Source organism: Scomber scombrus, chromosome 5, assembly GCF_963691925.1.
Source record: "Scomber scombrus chromosome 5, fScoSco1.1, whole genome shotgun sequence".
NCBI classification, from domain to species: Eukaryota; Metazoa; Chordata; class Actinopteri; order Scombriformes; family Scombridae; genus Scomber; species Scomber scombrus.
Genome location: NC_084974.1, coordinates 29141367 through 29151987, shown reverse-complemented (window position 1 = coordinate 29151987; position 10621 = coordinate 29141367). Strand labels below are relative to the sequence as shown.

The 10621-nt window shown below is 36.9% G+C and overlaps 1 protein-coding gene across 2 annotated transcripts in view; it reads right to left on the bottom strand.

Moving 5' to 3' along the window:
- Nucleotides 1–3909: 3909 nt before the first annotated feature.
- LOC133980317 (beta-galactosidase-1-like protein 2) overlaps nucleotides 3910–10621 on the bottom strand; it is a 44627-nt gene continuing 37915 nt past the window's right edge. For both annotated transcript variants that reach the window (XM_062419006.1, XM_062419005.1), the window contains 6 exons: nucleotides 10445–10516; nucleotides 9976–10054; nucleotides 9639–9726; nucleotides 6650–6764; nucleotides 5506–5622; nucleotides 3910–4355 (listed from right to left, as the gene is read on the bottom strand). In XM_062419006.1, coding sequence (XP_062274990.1) covers nucleotides 4269–4355; nucleotides 5506–5622; nucleotides 6650–6764; nucleotides 9639–9726; nucleotides 9976–10054; nucleotides 10445–10516 — 558 coding nt within the window. In that variant the 3' untranslated portion in view covers nucleotides 3910–4268. The remainder of the gene's footprint in view (nucleotides 4356–5505; nucleotides 5623–6649; nucleotides 6765–9638; nucleotides 9727–9975; nucleotides 10055–10444; nucleotides 10517–10621) is intronic.

Below are 10621 nucleotides of genomic sequence, written 5' to 3'. Positions count from 1 at the left end.
TGGGTTATCATCGTTCATTTTGTAGTGTCATTATAACTCATAGCATTTAAGCCAGCCCGTACACCTGAAGAACAACTGTTCAACACATATCCCTCGTTGTGCTATAGGGAGCTGAAACGTACAGTATATGTAAACATCAAAATCCTAACACTTCTTCTTAGCACTTAAAAATACACAAATCATGTTCCTCTGTGGCAACATGTGTAAATAGTAAATCAACATGAGAACAATAAGAGGATTAATGACAAATTTTTGACAAAAAGCATTGTAATTACTGTATTTATATGTTTAAAAAGTCTCTTCTTTCTCTTCTCCCTGGTTAATTCATCACAGTGACACACAACAAGGCACAGATTAACTCTGGGTTCAACACATGGAAAGAATTATAGCACACCACCAGTTTAATTTGGTAACAGAAGCTCCAGTTTGTGAAGCATTCAAGAACGTCAAATGAGCTACATGGCAGATTCACAGATCCTCCTGTAAGCTTTCATATAAAGTGTCATTCTTGAAAAATCACAGGGAAACAATGTGTCATTTTAGTAAGCTGATGTTTCTCTTTGTCTATGCACGTTCATATATACACACACACACCACTGGTTAACAAAGGTCAGCTGTGTGCAAGTACATAAAAGAGCAGGATGAAACAGTATCAAGAGTATCATGTCAGACGCAATAGATAAATCCCAAGAATTCAGTTTGACTTGGTTTGAGACAGAAATTCCCCAAAACATGAATTTGGAGGCTACATCTATTGACTTTCAATACAACTCACTATCAAACAGCTGTAGTCATGATTAATATATTAAAATAATTCATGCATGGCCCCCGAATATTTTGTTTTTTATAAAAACTTTCACTTATGAAATGGGATTATGCTACTCTGAAGTGACAGCCGGGTAAAGAAAAGCACAACAAAAATAAAAAGTCAGTCTTATTTTTTGCTGATAATTTGGTATTTCATGTCAACACCTCTTCAGTATTATGGACTGATGTTAGTATCTTGTGTTTTCTTTTTGTATTTGTATCCATCTGTTGATCATAGAAGGGAGTAGTCACTGAACCTTTGACGATAGACATCAGTAGCTATGACCCTGTACAGCTGAACACTAACAAAGTTATTCTACACCTCTTATAATAGATTCTCTCCCCTGCTTGATTACTTGATAAATCATCCGTCCAGTGCAATACACAGTGGTGGTTCTTATCTAACATTGCTCAGCAGAAGTAGCCCCCCTCCTGTCAACACACATACACACACACACGCAGCACACTGCAGTATGAAAGCTTACAAAGATGTTACAGTTTCTCTGGTTCATCAGCTCGAGAAACTGCGTTATTACATATATCACTTGGAATATGATAAGATACTGATCTTTGGATTTGTTTTACTCTTCAACTTGCCTCCCATTATTTATTAAAAAATCAAACTTAATATATTTATTTATGTATTTATTTCAACTGTGGATGTGCAATTGAATCATAGCACTGTTTGCCCTTAAATCTGTATTTTCCAGCTCTCTGCGGGCATGCTCTCTACAACGGCATGCCCACATACAGTACAGTATTATCATAAAATCAAAAATAGGTTAGCGGTACCATCAGGCAGACACACAACATCTTCTTTTAGCACTGCTGTTGATCTAAGTTCTACTTGAGTGGTCATTATTGGCTTTCCATATAAATTAATTATTAAATCCACATGAAATTAATTTAGCACTACAACAAACTATTGGGTGGAAATTTAAAATGGAAGAATGCCAGTGTAAGAATTCATTTTTAACACTATACTTGAAAAATGGCATGAATTGATTTCATTTTATGCTAACAGGTTATCCTCAAATTGATTATGTAAGTACATCATTTCCTTTTCTAGTGAAACTCAATTCTTGCTTTTATCTACTTAATGTTGCTCTTGCTAAGATGCAGGCAAGCTAATGTCACATAGCGTACAGATCAGCATGTGGTTGGTCTGGTTAAATAAGATTCTGTGATGTGACTATCTGTGATGTGTCCTGAAGCAGTGTCACACAAAAGTCGATGAAGAATTCAAAAGGCTTCGCCTCGACAGTGATGTTGTCACAACATTATCTGACATGAGATTTGATTGGTTTATGACTCCGACGAAATGATGTATCAAGCAATATCAAATGCTCGAAAGTAATTAGTCTAGTAGAAGCAACCCACATATACATCAACTTTAGCAGTACAGATTATTCAGTATTTAATGTCAGTTAATGAGCATTACCCTCTGAGGGCTTCTCTAAGGCACAATACACTTGACACACAAGTCCTCCCTTTTCCTCATCTCCACTGTCATCTTCCAGCCTCATGTGAATCACATTTTATGCATGTGACTCTTAAGGTTGTTTATTTGCCACAGCAATTCTGTCTCGGAGAACGATGTTAGTTGAATCAAGAGAAATAAACAACTGAGAAGAACCTCACCTGCCTCTGAGTGTTTTGTTCAATGGACGTATGTACACAGTGTATTTTTATCGTGGGATCTTACTCATTTGGCCCACAGGGTACACAAGAACTGGCAGAGTGCCTTGTTCTATGTATGGCACATTGATGAAAGCTTTTCCATTTTATAAAATATGAGGGATATTTCATAGTGAATTTCTGCAAAATGCATTTAATAAGAGTCTTTATATCTTTAATCATGTATAAATTGGTTGCATGCTGTAACATAACCTTCAAAAGTAGCAGTTTGGGGAGCCAAACAATATCTTAAACCCACATGCTAATCATTGGTAAGACTAGACACAGACATCGGGGGGTGCGATTGGCCTACTAAGCAGCAACCATTGAATGTCAATCACGACGTAGCCACGCCCTAATGCATACCCTGCTTTATCGTCAAATATAAAATCAGGGAGTCTAAAATTTCACAAATGAACATCATACTGCATTGAAGAAGGCTTTAAACTAGCGATTGAGACCATAAACACATTTTGAAAACGTTTACTGAGGTTATAAATCAAGTGAGAAGTTGGTGAATTCTCCATTGACTTGTATAGAGACGGAAGTCCTTTTGACACCAAAACGGTCGCCCCCTGGTGGCCTTTTGATAGAATGCAGTTTTAAGTTACTTCCCTGTTGGCCTCATTTCAGAGGACCGGAACTCCCCGCCTGGGCTGGCAGCAACACGGAGCTATCAGGATGCTTTGCTCTCACACGCGCTGCATTGATAGTCACACAAACACACACACGTGCGCACAGTCACTCTCTAGCACGCACTCTTGCTTGCTCGCTCCAGATTCTGGGAGATTGTATGTCAATTGCGGGCGTCAGGGAGCCGCTATCAATATGCGGGAGACTTCCGGGACTTCCGGCAGAGCTGGAATATCTGTTAGATATGACTTAGTTTAATTCAAATGTGCACACATGGAGAATTATGTGTTTAAAATAAGTGGGGTAAAGTCAATTATGCTAACGTAACTGACGCCATTTAGTTACTGGTTTTATCGGTGTAGTTAGTGGTGCAAGGTTATATGTTAGAAAAGCTAACATTACTTTTATCCAGCTGTTTAGTTAGCTTAATAGAAATTACACTGGGTCAACCATATTTCACTGATTATTTTATTCTTTAATCCTAACAGGTATTATATTAGCAAACTAGTGTTTATTGTAATTTACAATAATTGTGATGTTATTCATTCATCGGTTAGCACGAGGCAGAACAGTTGAGATTTTCTATAACAGCTTGTGATTTTGACTTCTGTGCAGGAGCTCACAGCAGACCATAAAACGGACAGTGTTGTTTCAAACAGGCTCTCACTGTGCTGAATAAATAAAGCAGTTCATGGGCCTTGGCTACTGACACAGAGGTCAAACCAGTCTTTATTCAAAGTTATTTTTATGCAGCCTGGACATAATTTATAAATACAGTCTGTGAGAGGAAGAGATTTTATAACACTTTATTATAATCAAGATCCTTCTTTGTCACAATCCCATGGTCTTCAATTATGCAGTATGTGAGTAACCGTTAATTATACTGTTACTTAATTGAATAAAAAAAGGATACAACAGAATGTCATACAGTCACCATGTGAAAAATAGCTTGATAAGTCTGGATCAGTGCTACATTGAGGTTTTCTGATAGGGCACAAAATATCATGTTCACTGATGTGTGTGACTTTTGAGTGCTGCTGGTCGTGGCCGGCCGTTGATGCCTGAGCAGATAAAGCTCTCAGTCCTCCCGAGCTCTCCCATCCTCCTCCTCCTCCTCCTCCTCCTCCCCTCTTCCCTCTCGCCTCCTGTTCTCACTGGACATCAACAGCCATGCCATTGTCAGGGCTGCTGGCAAACTGGATCTTGCCATCTGTTTCCTGCTCTTCAAAAATTATGACCTGTGATGAAGTGAAAAATACCAGCTTAGCCGAGGTCATGAAAAGACAGTTGGAGTGGGTGGTAGGGCGCTAATGTCAATATATGCACGCTCACAGAAAAGAAAAGTTTGAAAAGGCAGGAAGGAGAAACAAAGATACAGAATATGTAGCTTACTGCCTTTTCCAGAAAGCACTGAATTCAACAACATCAACGCTAGGTAATGATGAATATCAGTAGCTGCGTACTGTAACTGTTCATCTGTAATATGCTTTTATCATTCTAGTGAAACAATCCTATATATTTTAATAATACGTAAAACCTGGAAATATTAGGGCCGTCAATTCTGGACACCAAGAACTAAAATGATCAGCCAACTAAGTGATTAGGTGATCATCACATATTAATTTACAACATTTCAAACAAAAATCCCAAAAATATGCTTGTTCCAGCTTCTCCAGTATGTAAAATATGCAGTTTTTTTTATGTTTTATGTCATTATAAATTGAATATTTTGGACTGTTGGGCAAAAACAAAACAAGATATTTGAAGATGACACCATGGGCTCTGGGAAACAGTAATGGGCATAATTGTTTTCTGACATTTTATAAACAAAACTAATTATGAAATAAAAATGTATGAATTATTGATTGTGATTGATATTGTTTTAATTATAATAATTAATTAAGCTGAATCAATAATCATAATAAATGTGTGTCTACACTTGGTTTCTATTTCAGGATGGAAACCATTTCTCTTTTTTTTCATGAGTACGAACTTTTGGCAAGATTGAATAAAGAAAGTAAATATTTTTTTTTAAAGCTTTTTGCAAAAAGGTTTTAAATATACATGTGTATGTGGTGATGGGTGTGGCCTTGTATGGATAGATACTAAGAAGTTAGTTTTTCTATGCACAGTGACTGAGTAATAGCTAAAAATATTGGGTGCTTAATGATTTGCAGATATTCTTCTTTTCCTCGTTGGCCTGTGGCCTATCTTTCCTCGTGTTTCTTACTGATAACAAACATCAGGGACTGCACACACCATCAGTACACAGCATTACATCACTTACAATGCTGCTGAGGTCAAACATGCTAAAATGTACTGAGGTGACTTTGATAAAAGTGTCTCCAGAATGGTAAGCAGGTGAAAGTAAAGATAAGACAGAAGTACCTTGTTGTCCCCCCTGTTAAGCCACGGGCCTGGGATATAGAGAGTCTGCTGAGGACCTATAGACCAGTAGCGTCCCAGATTCCTGCCGTTGATGAATACAACACCTTTGCTCCAGCCCTGTGGACACAACCAGCTACTGTTCACCATGGCAAGGGACAGATTCAGCCAATCAGATGTTAATGGGTGATTAAGAAACATACTGATGACTACTGATAACACATGGCAAGCCGTTCTAATTTGCATCTCTTGCTAAATATGTCCTGACTTGTTAATTATAGTTATTAGCATCTCTACATCCAGTCTGTTTGATTCTCAACACTTGAACTGTACGAAAGTTACCATGAGATATACAGTACAGGATAACAGGAGGAAACAGATTAGTCAAGAGGCACTTGACTTTTCAATCAATAAGTACATTACTACATTATGTAGGAGTGCATAAAAATTGGATCATTGGCAGAACCTTTTACTGTAAAGAGCCATTCCAGATGTTCCAATGATCACACTTAATGAAATAATAATGTTATCATGTAAATGTATCTAATGAATTACAGCATTAAGTGAGTTTCAAACATATATTTCTCTGGTGACTTGAATTCAAAACATAATTTGCAGATCTGCATCAAGTATGAAGTAAAGAATTCAGTCAATATTTATTACAATAATTATGAAGTACAAAGTCTATTATAACCTTCTGTGTTTCTGATGGAGGTATGATAACTAATAATAGTCTAAGCCAACTGTATCAAATAAAGATCCATTTAAATATAAAAATACATTCATACTGAATCACTGATTAGCTAAAAAAAAACATTTCCTGAACTGAATTTCTAACAAGACGTAAAACATTCATAACAAATCTACAAATGTGAGATTTCCATGTTAATGTGGTGAAGACATGAAGCAAAGTAATACAGGTTGATGTCCTTGCTCAGACCAGCTTTGGTAGATCTGGGCTGCCTATTAAACCAGGCACACAAGTTAAGGTCCTGGGTTTCTGTTAAATCCAGAGTAAGCAATTTATATTGTGTATCTCCAGGGGGTCAAGCAAAATAACAAGAAGACCGGTCAATAAAATGAAATCCAATAACACGGCCCTGTATTTAACAAGAGTGGAATCAACTCCACTGGGTTTCCTACTCACAGGGAGCTTGATGAAGGTGTCTTTAGGATATCTGCTTATATACAATGTGGCCTGGAAAAACCCTGGGAAGGTCTGCTGCTGACGCATAGACATCCAGTGAGTTGAACTCTCAAGTCTGTAAAGAGAAGAGAAGATAATACGTTGCACATTTCAGTTTGCTCAAATCGTTACAGATAACAGTTTTTACTATACGTTTTATGGCATATAAACACATATCTTAGTCTTGTCCTGTACTGTTGAGGTACACCTGCTGCATGTTTGTTCTAAAAATCTATCAGTCTTGACTTTTAAGAGGCTTGTTTGTTAGCCAGCATATATCATATATCATGTCTTTACATTTTATACGCACACAGTAAATGTCCAGTGAACAGTTGGACATTGGTGGCAGGGGAAATATTCAGATTCACCATCTTTGCTTTGGCTATAGATTATATTTTGCCTTCTAGTAAATTTAAAAGGTTGCCAGGATATACTGTAACACAAGACACGTCTCTTGATTATGCATTTTTTGGTTTCGTACATACCAGGCTTAAGGCTTTGACATTTTCAGGATGGTGCCTGGGTAACAAAATGTCTTGAAAACATATTAAGATATTCTACTAATTCCAAATATAAACCTCTAAACAAACCAGAATGCCGACTAATCCAGTTGATCCAGACTTTGATTATCTGTGCTGCTATTATGTGTTTCCTTCAAAATAATACACACCTGGACATTACAAATACAAGCAAAGATTTGGTGATTGGGAAAGGCTGTGGAAGGTGTTTGACTTCATCTTGGTGGATGACCCCAATCTTGCATTTTATCAACAATGCACAATTAAGGAAGACATTATAATTTGGTTATAATAAGGGAACATTATGAGAGAAATGCATTTGCACGTTAGGATCAAGCGGGGAGTTCCGGTCCTTTGAAATGAGGCCAACGCGGAAGTAACTTAAAACTGCATTCTATCAAAAGGCCACCAGGGGGCGACCGTTTTGGTGTCAGAAGGACTTCCGTCTCTATACAAGTCAATGGAGAATTCACCAACTTCTCACTTGATTTCTAACCTCAGTAAACGTTTTCAAAATGTGTTTATGGTCTCAATCGCTAGTTTAAAGCCTTCTTCAATGCAGTATGATGTTCATTTGTGAAATTTTGGCCTCCCTGATTTATATTTATATTTGACGATAAAGCAGGGTATGCATTAGGGCGTGGCTACGTCGTGATTGACAGGTTGATTGGTTCACAGGTTCAGGAGGGCGCCTCATGCTCCTCCTGATGCCCATATAAGTAGAATCCGTGTTTTTTTTTTACCCGGCATGCACTGGAAATGTTCAAGATGGCGCTGCCCAGATCCGAAACTATTCGCTTCCAAGCAGCAGTCCACAAACCAATGGGTAACGTCACCGATTTTACGTCCATTTTATATACAGTCTATGGTTAGGATGCACCTGGTCCTGAAAAATTAACTAATGTTGTACTTCAGTGTGTGGAAATTACCAATCCTTTTGACTATTATGGGATAACCCTCCATGTTTAATGGTTTTTAACAGATACCATCCATTTAGGACACATATGTAAACCTGTTTGAATATAACAAAAGGAAAATCACTTATGTGCACAGTACAGTAGTTTTGTGAAAAAGTTTTTAATTGTACAGTTGTATTAAATCTTTGTCAATGTGATTTTAATTTTGGCAGTAGTGTTTAATGAGGAACTGTATTGAAAGCTTTTTGTATGTCCACATGCAATCGACTGTCCTCTATCCAAAGCTGCTGACTACTTAACAAGAAACATGTATTTGATATAAATCCATACTGCTCATTGCTAAAAGTCTGTTTGCCTTCAGATGCTAAAATTGATTCTTCAAGCAATTGATTATAGAATACTGTTAGAAATTCAGTAATCACTCAAGCCAATTCCTTTCAGATCCTAGGATGTATCGCATCTGGCCCTGGTGATTTATAGATGATAATATTTTGTAGTTCAGTTTTTTATTCTCTGGAGTTATTATAAAATGATGTATTTGCTGAACTTCCGAGCTTGGCAGTTCAGGTTTGTGCCCTTCAAGTTCATCCACGAACACAGAGCTGAAGTAATCTGACAATATTTCTCCTTTTCAATATCTTTGTCTGTTTTGGGGAAGTTAGTATTATTCTGTATACTTTTTGATAGATAGATAGATAGATAGATAGATAGATAGATGTAAACTTTATTGATCCCCTTGGGGAAATTTAGGGTCCAGCAGCTTAATACACAAAGACAACAAAGAACAATATACTAAAACATTAAATACAAAATACTAAATACTAAGTAAGAAGAAAAACTAAATACTAAATACTAAAATAAGAACAACAAGGTCTGAGGGTGAGGCTGTGTGATAAAGTGCAGAAATAAAATAAAATAAAATAAAATAAAAGTAAAAATAAAGATAAACCTAAAAATATAGTGCAATATACAATTTAAAGTAAATTTAGTGAATTAGTCCAGGCTTATTTACCTTATTTATATAATTCCAGAAAACCTTTGGTGTCTGTTTAGATTGCCTTGCTATTCTTTATATATATTTCTTCTCATTCTCACAAAGTTTCTAACCAATATGCCCACTGCGCCTCTGGGTTTTCACTTATAATTGTCTTTCTTGTAAAGTTATTCTATTCTTTAATTTCCCTGTCCAAGGGGAAATTATGTTTTATATTCAGCAGTCTAATTTTACTGATTGGTACAAACGTATCCTCTACTTCATTCAACTTAGCCTTAATTTGTTGTCAACATCATTAGCACATAGGTATTGTACCCAATCTAAGTTTTCCAATTCCCTTAAAGGTTCCAAAACATTTGCCTGGTTGTCTTGCTGTGTATTGACAGCATTTTGCCATCCTACTCCCATTAACTGTGTTAAGCAGGGAGATAATCAGCTGGATTGAATCAGAGGTGAGAACATGTAATGACAGAGAAATACAAACATGGAGGTAAACTAGATAATAATTGAAAGAAACAAACCTGTGTACAAAACCCGGCTTCATATCCAGACTATGAATAATGAAGTCTCGGAGGGGGCGCTTGTTCAACTCAATGTCTCCAACAAGACCTGCAAGGTGAGTCAGAGCTGCTTTCAGTTTTCATATGGATTTTGAGACATTTTAAATTTACATTTTGTCATTTGGCAGATGCTTTTATCCAAAGTGATTTACAAGTGAGGAAATACAATCAAGAGTTAGAAGACAGTAACTCAGAAAGACACTGTTAATAATTAGTGTCTTTCAAAGGTCTCTCTCTCTGTAAGACTTGTGCTGACTGGAACATCTACAACGACATCAATCTGTGGAACAGTTTGTACCTTTGCGCTGCTCATCCAGGGTGTTCCCATAATTCACTCTTCCACAGTTCTCCACCAGTAAACCCAGCGTTCTTTTTCCCTAAAGTGGGAAAAATACATACAACATGAGAGGCATAGCTGAAATACAGCAGCATTCCTCAATGGAAATAATTTACAACAAAACAGAGGCAACATTTCCTTTCAGCTGGTCTGGTTTGAGTAACTGATCAAAGCTAATCTTAGTTGGCATTTTTTCTGTAGAGTTGAATTTGACTATTCAAATTTGTTAAGATAAACATTGGTTTGAGGATTTGCTGTCGGCTTCACGGTGCCTCGCCGCCAAAAACATCTATTGGCATCCCCTGAAGCTTTCACATGCTGCGTGTTGTTTAATATCAATAACTTTATCCTTTTCAAAAAAAGCTAACTGGATCTAAACTACATATACAAGGACACACGCACAAAAAACACACAAACACACACAATATACCTTCCCATCGGGGAGTGCAAGTTCTTGCACTTTATAATCGAAAACACCAACAAAATGTTTGTCCACAAAAACCTAGGGAGGAAAAAGACAATGGGAAAAATGGGAGAATAATATACTTTGAAAAATGAAAACAGCCACATGAGAAACCATTTTTGTTGCAAACATGAACATACAACA